We start from the raw sequence: 15947 nt of genomic DNA, 5'->3' as shown, positions 1-15947 counted from the left end.
AGGAAAGGAAAACAACAAAAGCAGGGTAGAGTTTTGCACGAATGGCATCGGCTCAAAAGGAGTTACGTACAGCACAACAGTGGTTTAAATGTGTCTATATGCTTCTCTTCCCAAAGGGAAAAGTGAATTATTATATCCATTGAAAAAGCAAAAATATATATATTAAAAAAAAAAATTGGATGCCAAAGCGGCAAAACCTTGGCCCTGCCCTGCCTTTTCTTTGCTTCCCTCTAATTTTCAGCCGAAAAAGAAAAAGAATCCTTTCAATTTTTTAATAAGCTGTTTAACTGGTATAAACGCACAGATAATCATGACCGTTGAACAGGAAGATACGGTACTGCCTTGTTAAATAAATAAACCGACAGAATCAGAAGACTCGGGGCATCTTACTTGAGAGCCCAAAGGATGCTAATCCAGGTTTCTTTTCCCTCCGAAATCCCTCTCTCCTCTGACGTGCCACTGGATCCACTAACGAGTTATTGAAGCAAATCACACTCAATTCAAGATCAAACTAACCAAACAGGCAAGTAAAATAAAGATTTCTTTAACTTCCTTTCCGAAATTCTTTCAAGAATATTCTTCTTGCTGCATCCAAGATTTTCCCATTTCTTGAAACACAATGCATTCTTCTTCTTTCTTTCTCTTCTGGGTCACTTTCCTTTTACTTTTCAACTTCACTTTTCCCTCACATTTCTTACCTCCAAACAATGTCACTCTCTATGGCGATGCCAACTTTCAGAACAATGCCATTAGCCTCACTCAACAAGTCACCTGCATCTCTTCTTCTTCTTCTTCTTCTTCATCTTCATCATCTTCTGGCATTGGAAGAGCTCTCTATGTATATCCTATTAGGTTTCTTGATCCGAAAACTAACACCACAGCATCTTTTTCTTGTCGCTTTTCTTTCTCCATCATCCCTTCTCCATTGTGTGCTTTTGGAGATGGTTTTGCTTTCTTGATCACTTCCAATGCTGATTCTTTTGGCAATGATAATGGTTATATGGGGCTTCCTGGACCTGTTTTAAGCCCCCAAGATTCTTTCTTTGCTGTTGAATTTGACACTAGTTTTGATCCTTCACTTGGGGACATCAATGGTAATCACATTGGCATTGATATTAGCTCAGTTATATCTTTTGTTTCTGTTGATGCTTTGTCAAGAGGCATTGATCTTAAAAGTGGGCGGCATATTACAACTTGGATTGAGTACAGAGATTCATTGAAATTGATCAGGGTTTGGGCTGGTTACTCACAGATTAGGCCTCCAAGTCCATTGATTATTGCTCAGATTGATCTCTCCAAGCAATTCAAAGATTATATGCATGTTGGTTTTTCTGCTGCAAATGGTCAAGGCTCAGCAATTTATACTGTTGACCGTTGGAGATTCAAGACTTTTGAATCTTACCCTTCAGGGAATCCTATAGATGTGATTGATGAGGGGGATTGCCTCATGTGCTATCCCGAGGATGCAGGGTATAACAGCAGTTACAGTGATGTTGATAAAAGAAAAGCAAAGATAGCAGAGACGGCTCTTGAAGTTGGAGGACTAGTTACATTTGTCTTCACTGTGGTTGCAATAGTTGGTATAATCAGTTGCTTTCTGATAAAGAAGAAGAGGCATGATGGTAGAAGTAAAGAGGAGCATGTTTGTACAGTTCAGAGAGTACCGATGAGATTAGCTCTTACTGATATAAAACAAGCTACATTGGGGTTTAACAAAAATAGGATAGTTGGAGAAGGTGCTTCGGCAACTGTTTATAAAGGGTCTCTTCCCTCGGGAGGAGCAGTGGCTGTTAAGAGGTTTGAAAAACCTAACCGAGTTGAATGCGCTCGCAATCCTTTTACTACTGAGTTCGCAACAATGGCGGGTTGCTTGAGGCATAAGAACTTGGTTCAGCTCCAAGGATGGTGCTGTGAGGGAAATGAATTAGTCCTGGTTTATGAATACCTTCCCAATGGAAGCCTTGACAAAATCCTTCACAATAATTCCAGTTCTTCGATTGTCCTTTCGTGGGAAAAAAGGTTGAATATTGTTCTTGGTGTTGCTTCTGCTCTTTCTTATCTCCATGAAGAGTGTGAGAGACAGATAATTCATAGAGATGTAAAGGCTTGCAACATCTTGCTCGATGCAGAATTCAATGCTAAGCTTGGAGATTTTGGTTTAGCAGAAGTCTATGAACATAGTTGCCTTGCTAGAGAAGCAACAATACCAGCTGGGACAATGGGATACCTTGCTCCTGAATATGTTTATTCTGGGGTTCCATCAGAGAAAACTGATGTTTACAGCTTTGGAGTTGTGGCACTAGAGGTGGCCGCTGGAAAAAGGCCAGTAGACAATGATGGATGTGTGATCGTTGATTGGGTATGGAATCTGCGGAAAAAAGGGAAGTTACTTGATGCTGCTGATTTTAGGCTGAGAGGGAAGTTTAATAGAAAGGAGATGGAAAGGATGCTCATGGTGGGACTTTCTTGTGTGCATCCGAACCACGAAAAGAGGCCTTCAGTTAAAGAAGCTGCAAGGATTCTGAAAGGCGAAGCACCGCTTCCTCTTTTGCCAGTAAAGAAACCAACAGTCAACATTCGTTCTGTTTTCCCCGAAGCTTCAGAATTAATCGATTCTGGCGGAGATCATAGTCCTGGTTTTGATGATTCGCTGTGGATGACTCCTAGGAGCCGTTTCAGCTAGGCCTAGTTCAGAACGCCACGGCTTCTTTATGTTACTGTTAGGTTCTTGATCCAGTGTATATTGCAGTTGTTTGTAGCTTGTTTTCAGTCGAAATGTTGATAAGATACAGTTTTGTGTTTGTTTTAAATTTTGCAAAGTCATGAGATTGTATTACATTTGGAGAATGATTACAGAAACCAAATGTTCCATCTTTTGCTGCTTTTCTTTATCTCAGCTAAGATAGCAGAGTTAGCATCATTAGCTGCTTGCCAATGCCGTACAAAGAAACTTAGCATAGATGACTTGGTTGAAGTCTACAAGTTGCGGGCAGGCCCAGTTTTTGTTCGTCTGCTAAGGAGAGGAGCTTTTCCCACCCCTACAAAATTCTTAAAAAGGCCCCTCTTTTCTCACATATACCATTCTATCCTCAATACTGGGGTGGCAATATGGGTCATGATTCATTTATTCGATTCGATTCGATACAAATTAAATGGGTTTGGGTTTGAAAAAATTGATTCGTTTAATAAATGGGTGAATTCGATTCGATTCGCTAATTAAACGAATCGAATGCGGGTTTAAAAATTTTGATTCGTTTATTCGTTTAGGATTCGTTTAATAAACGGATCATAAACGAATCGAATACATATCAATTCATTTAATATTCGTTTATTATTTGGTTAATTAAATTACTTTTGTATTCCTAAATTTATTTGAAAACTTTTTAAAATTTAGAGGTTAATATTGTAATTTTGAGCTAAAGCAAAGTCAAAGCAATCAAAGCAGCCGGCCCTAATCTTAATTCTTACATTTCACATCTCTTTACCTTCATCTCTTAGCAATTCAGGGTTGATTTCACAGTTTATCAACGTCACTTAACCAGCATCAGTCACCACCAAAGTAAGCTCCACTTCTTTTTCCCTTTTTTATTATTTTTGCATCCAAGTGCTAGCTTTTTCATTTCGAAAGATATGTTGTAAACTATGTATGCTTTTAGCTTTTTCCATCAAGACGATTTCAAAGAGTCCATTAATGCTAGGCTGTTAGCTTTTTTATTTTTTGCTCATATTCTTCAATTATGTCATTGTTAAAAATTTTAAAAAATAAATAAATAAATATATATATATATATATATATATATATAATATTAGTGCAAGCTTTTTTCTTTCTTGCTCATATTCTTCAATTATATGACTGTTAAAAAATTAAAAATTAATTAATTTTAATAGATATATGATCTTTTATTCGTCAATTAATTTGAACTATTTCGTTTATATATGTTAATGACATTTTTTTTTTGGTGTAGGATTTTTGTTTTCAAGGTGAAAAAGACAAATGAAGAGAATTAAAGAAATTACCTTACTTTATAATTTGAATTTTAATTATTGTTATTTGTATTATTAGGGATTTATAATTTGGTATTTGGATGGCTGCATAATATGGTTTGAGTTATTTGTATTTTGTTCTAGGATGCTAAATTTGTAATTTTTTTATATTTTATTTTACTTAATTTTGTTTATTAATTATATTTTTCTAAACGAATTGTAACGAATCCTGATTCGATTTGGTTCGGTTTGATTCGTTAAGGATAAACGAATAATAAACGAATCCGGATTCGATTCGATTCATTTATCAATTCTATTAAACGGATTAAACGAATCGAACCAAGTTTTCGTTTAATAAACGAATCGAATCCGAATCCATAGAATCTTGACCCAATTCATTTACGATTCGATTCGAATTCGATTCGTTTATTCGTTTTGCCACCCCTATCAATACAATTCCTATTCTTTCTCCTCTTTCATCCCCCTTTGGGTTTTAAGGGTCATATTGATTATCAATTTTTATTTTTTTATTTACAAAAGATTAATGGGTTTTACCCCCCTGGGGGGATATGGATGCTTTGCATTTAGAGTTTTTTTTTCTTTAATATTCTAATTTTGATTTTTTATATTGTTTTTTATGGATATTTTTTGCTGTAAACAATTGGCTTTTGATTTTATCTATTCTCGTCTTCACCTTTGAGAACTTGAACACAATTAAATAGCCACTAAATTGGATATTAAATTTTCAGATGTTACGAGAAGCAAACTTCTAAATTAATTAGAGCCACATTATTGGGGGAGTTGCTCATAAGCTTCTTTCATCTTCATCAAGATTCAAGACTCTAGGTTGAGGGTAATATATAGAGCGGCACTGATCTCAAAACTCAAAAAAGAAAAAATGAAAAGCTGATGATAATTTGACAGCAGACGGGTTTATTGGGAAAGGGCTATGAATAGAATAAACTTATTGTTAATATTATTAGGTAGGGGTGCACGTAGAAAGGGGTTTGAGAAGGGTTTTAGAGGGGGTGGCAGGAGATCCACTCTTCGATAAATGTTAGACCTAGCCCAATTAATTTATAGATGGGCCAAATCCATGAGCCCACATATTTTTATAACTTTTTTATTTTGATGATTTGATCTAATTGTGGGATTGGGAGTAGGAGGATGGCCACTTGGGCTTGTGGTTCAGTGGTGAACCATTGCCTTTAAAGTCAAGCATGATTATGAGAATAATAATTCGAGTTTACACAGATTCAAACTCCCTCAGTTAATTATTATTGTGTAGAGATTGTTTATAACGTCTTTCTCCCTTGCGAAATTTGAGCGGAGTATAGATATTCATCTCTCATGAGGGGTATTTGACTGGACGTGTACTTTATAGAATAAAAATGTAATAATATAAGTCACATGTATATATCTGATTGTAAATATCAGTACAATAATATGTTGTCATTTGTAAATATCTCTGTGTAATACAGTAACCTGATGCTTAATCAATTTCAAAAAAAAAAAAAAAAGGAGTAGGAGGATGACATACCAGCTTAAAAACTCACAATTGCTTTACACTAATTTGAGATAAAGATTTAGACATGACTAAAACTTGATCAAATCTTTTATACGGTAAACGATAAAGTGTGACTAACGTTCGAAGATCCACTTGATTTGCGGAGGAGTGATAATACGACATGAACAAATTAGTTCCACATGCTCATTTATATAATATGAGTTGACAAAAGTGAAAGTAGATGCAATTAATGTGAATAAATATGAGATTATGAACATCAAATCTCTTTATTTGACTTCTTGAGTGGAACTACTGTGTGCTACCAAATGTATATGAATAATTTGTGCACGTAATATTTACCTCTTTAATTTTGTTAGTCCTTACTCCGTCCGCATATCCGTAACAAACGCCCCCATGATAAAAACAGGTTCCACTATTCCCACTAATGACTAATCTCCGCCGACATTTCACACCCACGAAACTCTTTTCTTTACTGGTCCACCGTCCATTTTGAAAATCCGCCGAATTCTTTGAATTACTAAAATAAAAGATAAATTAATACAATAAAAAATATACGGTATTAATATATATATTAATTAATCTATATATAAATGAGTGATGATACAATTATAAATTTTTATATAAATTTATTTTATATAAACTAATGTGGTATTAATTTATTAATTAAATAAAAATAAATTACGTGAGTTAAAAAATATTTTATTCAACTAATAAAATTCTCGCACTTTTCTCTTGTCGACGGTCGACTACAGACTGGCGCCCATAAAAAGGAAGACTTTTTTTTTTTTTGGTTTTAATTTCAAATATAAAGGCACATTATTTCTTTATCTTAAAATAGAAATCCAAAGTGAGTTTGCGAAATCATTAATTTCATACTCAATTGTCTCCAGCAAGTTCATTGTTTAATGGTGGGCACTTCAATTTCTCTCAACTATGGTAAGCTGTTGGTTTCAAAATTTTTATTTTGGGGTTCATGAGTCGGACAAGTTTTTTTGTTGTTGTGTTGTTTTTAGGGAGTTCTTTTTTCATTTTTAAAAAACAATTTTGTTTTGCATGTATGTGAAGGTTTGAATTCTGAAACTGTTGCATGTTTTGGTCCCAAGTTTTGATAGCAAGAAAGAAAGTAAAAGTTCTTTGGAAGTGCTTTTGTAGGAACCGTGATATTGCAAAGTGCGCGTTTTTTTTTTTTTTTTAATTTGGAAGTGCTTTTCCCTAATGTACTTGAAAACTCACTTTTCTTAGGATGTTTCCGGCGTGATTTTGTGGGAAGAGCGATTTTGTAAGAGAGAATATTTTCAATATGCACTTCTAGTTTAGCTGTTTGAAGAAACACTTTCGTTAAGGAGTGCTTTGGTTGTGCTTTCATAGGAAGAGTGATTTTGAGGTTAATTGCTTTCTCCATCATTGTTTTCGTCACCAGATATCATACAAGTTTTAGGGCACTTGAAAGCAACTACAAAGCCAAAAAAAAAAAAAAAAAATAGGGATTTTGACTTGCATCTGCACGAGTTATTCTTCTTCTAATTTTTCCTCGGAATAAAGGGATATAATGTGTGCTGTGGAGTGTCGAAATAGCTTCTTCTGCTGAATAACACTTACATATGTATGCATGTTGAATAGATATACACAAATTTGCAGTACCCACATGTGTGCATAAATATACAGGATTGCAGATCCTAACTCTAAATATTTACTGCCGTAGGTGACTGTTTGTCAGCAATGTGGCGACAAAGGATTCTATGAGGCTTTGATCGGCTGTGAGAAGTGTCAGACCACTGCTGTACATATGTAAGATGCATTCTTTGCAATTTATATGCCTTTCCTTCATAGCTTCAGCTAAATTGCTGCTAATGGTCCTTGGATGCTACAAGGACATCAATTTAGCATTTTATTTTCTTGGTGTTGAAGGATGAAATTCCGCTTCTCTAACTGTATTGTTGCAGAAAATGGATGAATTGAAAAGATTGAAGTGGCATCACAGTTTGAAATCCAATATTTGAAATCGCATGCACGAACTAAATGCTCTTTTGAAATGCTACAGGATGTTTAGTTAATTTGAATTTTTAAAAAAAGGGAAAATATGTGTTTGTTTTGTCATTTGGCTGAAGATTTCTCTCATTTGCCATAAGATGTGTAGTTGGTTATTTTTTTATTCCTTCCTTTCTTTTTTGACTATTTCTAATTCTACTTCTGTTTGTTCCTTCTCCAGCTATTGCTTACCTGTATTGCCTGCATCTTTTGAAGATGATGTGCTTTGGTATTGTGAGGATTGTGAACCAAAGGTTGCAAAACCATCGACTATTGTCAACCCTAGCTCTGTCTTGGGCGGGAGATGTGATTCTGATTCAGAAAACTTAGAAATTGTCCAAGCAACCCGATCTAATTTAAGATTGAAGAAGAATGCTGTCGACAGATTGAGCAAGAATGAGAGGAAAAGAAATGACAGTGGCTCGTTGGCTAAAGCAGAGGTGCAGAAATCTGGAAATAGCTCCTCATATCTTCTTCAAGTGCATCACAGTAACAATCATGAAAAAGATAAGAAATGTGGGAGACGGGGAGAACTGGATGGGAGAAGCATTTATGAAGAAGCTGAATCAGTTAAAACAAAAACCTCTCTGGCTACTGGTGGTGACTCCAATAGTAACCCACAATACAGTCGTGAGTTGCTTTGCAATGAAAGTGATAAAAACTATGAGAAGCTTGGAAGGCAGATTGGGTTAGATGGGAGCAGCTTTAACGATGAGGCTGAATCCTTTAGAACTAGAACCTCCCAAGTAGTAACCAATGACCCTCCATATACCCGTGAATGCAGTTCTAACGCCCATAAAGTGGTTGTTATCGAGGTGCATTCTATGGGGAATGATAAAAAGGGATATCAATTCAGAAGACAGAGGGAACTGGTTAAGAACAGCTCTGATACAGGGACGAAATCGTTGAAAAACTCTCTGGTTACTACTAGTCACTCTTTTAGTATCCCAAAACACAGTTCTAATGTCTCTGAAAAATCAATTTTTGAGGTGCAATTCAAGGAGGATGCTGTAAAAGATTTGAGTCCTATAAGATGGAGTGGTTTGAACGGGGGCAGGTCTACTGAAGAGTCTGAATCTTCCAAAAAAGAAACCTCTTTGATAGCCTCCAGCCGGCCTTCAAATATCCCTGAACACTGTTTTGTCCCTGCACAGCCGATAATTGAACCAATTTGGAAGTAAGGCTTATATGTAAATTTTCATTTTTTTCTGAGTGTAATTATTATTCATGCAGATAATGATTTGTGAGCTGGTTTGTGCATTAACAGAGGGAATTTGCGCCTTAGCAGTGATAAGTACGGTTCTATTGAAGGGCTCGTAGCCCATTTGTCTACCTCAGCATGCTCTAAAGTGTTTCAGGAGGCAAAACTGTTACCACAATTGCTCTGCCCTGAATTACTTCCGAGGTCTAATGCATGGCCGAAAAGTTTCCACAAATGGGGGCCAAGTGATGACAACATTGCTCTTTATTTGTTTCCAAATAATGAGAGGTAAGGGTTTAGAAAATGTTACATCAGGTATCTGATTTGACCACATTTAAATGTGTCTTCTTTCATTGCAGATCTGAAAAGGTTTATGATAGTTTAGTGCATGACATGATCAGCCACGACGTTGCCCTTAGAGCTGTTGTCAAAAATGCCGCACTCTTACTTTTCACTTCTAATTTACTGCCTTTCCAGTTCTGGAGTGAGTAGAATATCTTTGTTTCTTGAAAATATCTTTTTGCCCCCTTTGTATCTCAATTAAAAGCCTTTAGTCTTCCTTTTTACACGAACTTAACTCATTTGATTTCCTGAAAACTTTGATTTGCAGGGTTTCAGTCCAAGTTTTATTTATGGGGCGTATTCAGGGCGAAACAAGCTTCACAGAGTCAAACGTTAGCTGTAGATTCAGTGAATGCAATATCAATATCTAAGCCAAATGGCCTTGTGAAAGCCTTGACCCAGTATCCACAGAGCCCTGCAAGTCCTTTGAGTAATAGTGGTAGTCATGGATCTGGATCTGTACATTCTTGCCAATCGATGTTATGATTTCTCTACGTGAATCTGTACAGCAGCCTTATACTTTTTGCGGTGCAAATTTTTTGGTAGCTGGCTTCGATAAGAAATGGCCAGCAGTATGTTTTAGCTGTTCCTCTTGATCAGGAGGATATGACAGCGGAAGTTGGATGTTGATTATTTTGGAAAGTAGATGGGAGGCATTGCAAATTTACAGTCTTTTGGTTTACTTTATGCAGGCAATGCATTTTGTGAAGTAAAAATGAAAGAAAGACCAAAAAAAAAAAAAAAAAAAAAGTGTCTAGTTTCTTGTTGGGACCGGAGAAAAATCAATTCTCTTAAAGAAAATTTCTTGGAGAATAACTTTCATTTGTTATTATTATTTCATTCATTGCGAGACCATGTTGAGTGCTGTTGAAGTACTGAAAGTTTTAACTGAAAGTGAAATTGCTTGTATATTCAACTTGGCTACAATGATTGGTTTTATTGTATGATATGAATGAAGTTCAGTTATTCTTCAAATATCGAACTAGGCTTCAAGCAATTCCCCGAAGCCTTTCGTTTGACGAGGATCACAATGCATTTTTGCCCCTTTAACATTGCTTTTACCAATAGATACTGATGTTGTAAGAAAAGACTCGGAAGAGTTTTACGGTTTTGGCGATTTTTTTTTTTTTTTGAAAATTGAAAAACATTAATTTCCTTTTTAAAGTTGTGATTTAAAGTTTATTCTTCCAACAATAGCGCGGGTTGCAAAATTATACAAAAGTGCAAATAAAAACGCAGATTTTTTATAAAATAAAAATAATAAATGGAATTTACAATTTGCGTGGGAAAGGTTATCAGTCAAATAGAACGTAGCATTTTTTTTTTCTCTGTGTTTTGTGATTTCAAAGAAAAAAATCAAAAAGAAAAACAGAAACAGAAACCAAAATCCCTAGATATCAACCTCTCTTTCTCTGTCCCCAGAGCCAGCAGAATAGCAGGGCCTGAGAGTCACTACCTTCACTTCAATTCCAGCTTAAGGTAGTGTGTTTCTTCTGTAATTTTTACTTCCACTGTCCCACTTTGTCAAATTTGTACATTGTGCTTCATTTTTTTTCAGTTGTTGGTTATTTTTTCTGGGTTACTTTTTAGTAGTGGGTACTGATTTGTGGCGAATGTAACTGGAAACGTAATTGTAATTTGGTGCTGAAAACTGAAACTTTTTTTTTTTAAATATTTGTCTAGCTTCGGCATTGCATCTTCTTCAAAATTAAATCTTCAGCCCCGTCCGTGGAAGCCACGGCGCAGCAGGTTATCTATCCGAAATGCTTATTTATTTTTGTAATAAATTGTAATTATTTATTCTTATTATGACTGATATTATTGCGTAGAAATGAAGGATTTGGAAAAAGAAGGGCTGGTGATATTAAAGGACGATGGTTTAGAGGGAAATGTTGATGAATTTGAGAATGTTGAAGATGTGGAGAAAAGGGTGGATGAGCCAGCGTTCGGGATTTCGTTTGATAGTGCTGATGAAATGTTTACATATTACAAAGCCTACGGTAAACAAAAGGGGTTTCCAGTGAAGCGGAGAACTAGTAAGAAAGGAAGTGATGGGATTTTAAGATATGTAACTTTTGCTTGTGGGAGAAGCGGCACTTCAAGAAGCAATCCTAGTAATTTCTCAAGGTCGCAAACTAACGCAAAAACTGGTTGCAATGCTAAAGTTGGAGGATGTCTAGATGAAGATGGAAAATGGCAAGTTCGAACTTTAATCCTTGAACACAACCATGGATTAAATCCTGGCAAGTCCATGTATTTCCGATGCAACCGCAACAGCAGTTCACATGTAAAGAGACAACTTGAAACAAATGATCGAGCAGGGAAAAAAGTTGCCAAAAATTTCAATTCATTTGTTGTTGAAGCTGCTGAACATGATGATGTCTCATTCTTAGAAAGTGATCATGGTAATTATATTAACAAAATAAGGCGGTTGCAGCTTGGGGAAGAAGATGCCAATGCAATTCAACGATATTTTTTTAAAATGCAAGCAAAATATGAAGGTTTTTTCTTTAGTATGGACTTAGATGAGGAGGGTCAGCTGAAAAATGTCTTTTGGGCAGATCCAAGGAGTAGGGCAGCTTACAATGATTTTGGAGATATTATTTATTTTGACACTACATATTTGACAAACAACTATGATTTGCCATTTGTTCCCTTTATAGGAGTTAATCATCATGGTCAGTCTATTTTGTTAGGTTGTGGATTAGTTTCATGTGAGGACATTGAAACATTTACGTGGTTATTTCGAACGTGGCTATCTTGCATGTCCAGTTCTGCACCCATTGGAATAATTACAGACCAAGACAAAGCACTCAAAAAAGCAATTGAGATAGTATTCCCTAATACCAGGCATAGGTGGTGTTTGTGGCACATATTTAAGAAGGTGCCTGAGAAGCTGGGGTTCTATCAACAATATCATGCCATCACTTTTTTATTGCATTGTGCTGTTTATGATTCGCAGAGCCCAGCTGTATTTGAAGAAACTTGGAATGTCATGATTATGAAATATGATTTGGCTAATGATGAATGGTTAAGTGAGTTATTTGATGAAAGGCATCGTTGGGTTCCATGTTTTGTGAAAAGTAGTTTTTGGGCGGGAATGTCAGCCACTCAACGTAACGAGAGCGTGGATGTTGTTTTTGATGGGTATGTTGACTCAAAAACGACTTGGAAGCAATTTGTGGAGCAATATGGTAATGTATTAAGAAGTCAAGTTGAAAGAGAATATCAAGCAGATGTAAAGTCTTTTTACCCACCACTTCCACGTGTAACAGCTTTTAAGATGGAGGAGCAAATTCAAGAGGTGTACACCATGTCCAAGTTTCAAGAATTTCAGCAAGAGTTATTTGGAAAGTTGTATTGCGATATACTTAAGTTTGTGGGATCAGAATATGAAGTTGGTGAGCATGTCAACATTGAAGGAAAGGGTAAAAGAATAACTTTCAAAGTTCTTTTTGAAAAAGATGACTGTGTAGTTAGCTGTAGTTGTTCAAGGTTTCAATTTAGAGGAATTCTATGCAGACATGCCATTCAAGTACTGATGCGCAATGACATTTTTTTACTTCCAGAGAAGTACATCCTTCGAAGATGGAGGAAAATGTGCAGAGATGTCATAGTAGAGTGAAAATCAATTATGATGTGTGGAATTCCACTACTGAACAAGTGCGATATGAAAAAATGTGTGATGCTTTTGCTGAAGTTGCTGACATGGCTGCAGATGATGTAGGAAGTTATAAACTTGTTTTGGATTGGATTGAGAATGTGAAAAAGGAGTTGCCAAAGAAAACAGATTGTGGGGGTAGCCAGCCAACTACTACTGGGCAAGGAAGTTGTAGCAACAATGTGGGAAGTACAACAAATGAGGCTGAAAGCATGCATGATCAAGTACCAATCTGAGGTAAAGGCTGTCCGCCTTTTGGTCGTATTTAACTATTTATCTTTTCTAAAGTTATTAAGTTAGAAAACAATTTATCTTTTCTAAAGTTATTAAGTTAGAAATCCAAAGTTGGTTCATTAATTCATTGTTTTCAATTCAATTTCAACAGAAAGCTCATTCCTTTACAGTGGACACCTCACCTTCTCTCAGTAACGGTAGGCTTTCCTATTCAATTTGTTTTTGCTTTTATTTTTTTATTAAAGTTTGTTGTTATATTGATTTTCTTGATTCATATTTTAGGTTTTGCATGAGTGGTTAGGTTCGATGGAAAACAATTTGCTGGAAAAAAAGGCACTTTTGAATTGCTTTGTTAAAATGCAATATAATTGCTACCCTTTTCGTTTATTCAAAAAGCACTCTTGTGACTTGAGCTAAACACAGTGCAATACGTATAGAAGTGCTTTCAACTGTTGTAAGCATTTTTTGACAATCTTAAAAGCACTTCCAAACACATTGTATAGTGGATTCGAGCTTAGTGGATTCGAGCTTAAGCAGTACTTTGAATGGTGTAATAAGAATTTTTAGGTTAGGCATTGCATGCAAGTTTGGCCAAGTTGTTTTTCACTTCATTGAATTTGAGTACTAAGTTGAGTTTAAATTTTCTGGTGCTTTTGAGAGCTTGAATGCCAATTTTAGTAGATGAAAAGGAGAAACAGACTGGGATACTGGTTACTTGGGTTTGTTTGTTAAAACTTGTGATTTCAGCAGTTGCACATTCTTTAAGAGTTATCATGGTGTCTGAATTATTCTCATTCTTATTTGAATATATTGAAAATAATGGAAGCCCCGTATTCTCTTGTCTCCCACTGAACGTCCTATTTAGATTGAATTGTGAAAAAGAAACAACTATAAGTAGCCTGGAAGACAGACTTTGTAGGATGGTAGCAGCTCCAATGAGGTGGCTGAATCATTTAAAACTAGAACCCAGTAGTAACCAAGACCCTCTAAAATACCCCACGATGTCAGTGCGGTTCTAATAAAATTTCCATTCTGTAGGTGCATTGCAATGGAAATTGTGGAAATTATGCGGAGCGTCATCAATTCAGAAGACATAGGAACCTGACTAGGAACAGCTACAATGCCGAGATTGAATTTCTGTGCCAAAATCATTTGTGTTTTTGATGTTTGAGGCTGATATGATGGAGGGGTTCAGATGTGAGCAGTCTCTTTTGTCCAGTATTTTGAACCAATCTGGTATTAAGACTATTATGTATATGTATATTTTCGTACCTGGAAATTTGCATGTCGTATCTTTCTTATATGTGCTGAATAATTCGATGATGTAGATGAGGGGGCTTTGTCGACTCTGGTGAAATCTGGGCCGTCCCTTGAAACGGGCTGGGATAGCGGCATTTGCTTTTGCGTGTGAAATGTAAATTGTGTAGTTTCGGCTGTGTGTGGACAATGGGCTCAAATTATATAAAGTGAAAATTAGTACTTTCGGCTGGCAGCATTTGAGTTTTGAACGCATGCTCTCGCACACTCTCAGTCGTTTTCAACTTGGACAAAAATCAGTTATTCTTAATTCATAAATTTACCAGTACTAATGTTTTTTTTTTTTAAATTCCAAAATTAACTTTTACACTTAATATCTCTATTACATAAATAAATATTAATGTATAATTATTTATTAAATAAAATGGGCTAACACATACGTCAGCTGGTTGTTGTTAATTGTTTGTTTTTGTGGAATGACATTCTTTTGTTTCGGATTAATTTGGCCTCTTTTTTTTTTTTTTTTTTTTCTAATTTCTCTCTAGAACCCCTGTTCAGCAACTATAAATCCATAAATTACCTTAAGATTTTATAATAAATTTGCATAGTTAATTGTCCGGTATGCAGATGCTTTCTGCTTATTATGAACATCAGTATTAAGCCAAGTACTGGAAATTGTGGGTGGGTACATCGAATCATGATTAGATTTGTTTTATTATACTGTGCTTTTCTTTTTGATACATCAGTTCGTGTGTCAAATATTAATCTATCGTTTTTCCGAACTTTTTATCTTTTCCACAATTCTTAGCCAATTGTTCTAATATTAAGTATTAACCTAGTCTAAATGCATTAGCGTATAACTTGAATGTTTCATAGTCTCAAATTATTATATTAATCAAGTTGAACCGACAAAAATCTAACTTTCTATGTCAATGCTATACTACAAAACAATTGATTATTATAATAATGTTAATTTGATGTTGTATGTACAGCCTTTTTTTTTCGAATTGAACGTGCTTTTTCTTAACTGCTCCCAGGTTGCTTTTACAATGGAGCATCGATATATAATATTTTAATGAAACATTTATCAAGTTTCGGAATTCTAATCAAATTTTTGACTTTGTGATCAAGAAGAGTTGTGTCTCATCAGATTCCAAAGATTCATGGCAATGATGCTTCCATCTAAATGGTAATCTTTGCTTTGATTGAAGGTGAATACAAAATCGATTGTTTCACTGTTGAAAAATAAGAAAATAATATAAGTGAGAATATAGTGTATGGTGAATAAATCCTAATAATTTTCGACTTCATAAGGCCATATTATGTTCGTGATGGATTAGTTATAACTTTCGAGTTAAGAAGGTCTGGAAGAATTTAGATTCAACTGATTTGATTCTGTGATTACATTTAACTTAGTGAGTACAAATTTATATCTCATTTCAGTTCCTTTATTATTATTATTATTATTATTATCATCATCATCATCATCATCATCATCATCATCATGCCTATGATAGAGTATAGTTGAAACATTATAGTTGTAAGATAAAGTATCGTACATATATTGTAATTCTTGTGGTTAATGAAATAGATCTATTTTGGCCTGTGGTTTGTAGAATCGATATATGTTATATGCAAAATATTCTAGTGATTTTAAACTATGCCACAATTAATATAGGGTTACAAAATAAGAAAGTTTGAATAGAAATTTG

General features: G+C 35.2%; 3 protein-coding genes across 4 annotated transcripts; all 3 read left to right on the top strand.

Annotated features, from left to right (window-relative positions):
* The first annotated feature begins 567 nt into the window (after positions 1–567).
* On the top strand, positions 568–2721 carry LOC18040932 (L-type lectin-domain containing receptor kinase S.6). The gene has a single exon (XM_006434364.2). It carries the CDS (start codon positions 620–622, stop codon positions 2681–2683), a length of 2064 nt encoding a protein of 687 aa, XP_006434427.1. The 5' UTR covers positions 568–619; the 3' UTR covers positions 2684–2721.
* A 3696-nt stretch (positions 2722–6417) lies between these two features.
* Positions 6418–10133, top strand: LOC18040931. Its single transcript, XM_024183854.1, has 7 exons — positions 6418–6448; positions 6856–6896; positions 7215–7300; positions 7722–8717; positions 8808–9029; positions 9101–9225; positions 9352–10133. The coding sequence occupies exons 1-7, from the start codon at positions 6418–6420 to the stop codon at positions 9567–9569; spliced, it is 1719 nt and encodes a 572-aa protein (XP_024039622.1). The 3' UTR covers positions 9570–10133.
* Positions 10134–10394: 261 nt separating this feature from the next.
* Positions 10395–14464, top strand: LOC112098395 (protein FAR-RED IMPAIRED RESPONSE 1-like). Of its 2 annotated transcripts, XM_024184646.1 has the most exons (6): positions 10395–10562; positions 10767–10832; positions 10913–12981; positions 13130–13175; positions 14017–14214; positions 14307–14464. In XM_024184646.1, exon 3 carries the CDS (start codon positions 10915–10917, stop codon positions 12706–12708), a length of 1794 nt encoding a protein of 597 aa, XP_024040414.1. In that variant the 5' UTR covers positions 10395–10562; positions 10767–10832; positions 10913–10914; the 3' UTR covers positions 12709–12981; positions 13130–13175; positions 14017–14214; positions 14307–14464. The 2 variants fall into 2 exon arrangements, with proteins under 2 accessions (XP_024040414.1, XP_024040413.1); XM_024184645.1 differs by having other exon boundaries at positions 14017–14464.
* Positions 14465–15947: the final 1483 nt, after the last annotated feature.

The sequence above is a fragment of the Citrus clementina genome, unplaced genomic scaffold (genome assembly GCF_000493195.1).
Source record: "Citrus clementina cultivar Clemenules unplaced genomic scaffold, Citrus_clementina_v1.0 scaffold_5, whole genome shotgun sequence".
Classification (NCBI taxonomy): Eukaryota; Viridiplantae; Streptophyta; class Magnoliopsida; order Sapindales; family Rutaceae; genus Citrus; species Citrus x clementina.
The sequence above is the reverse complement of the archived record's forward strand: the minus strand, read 5'-3'. Positions and strand labels throughout refer to the sequence as shown.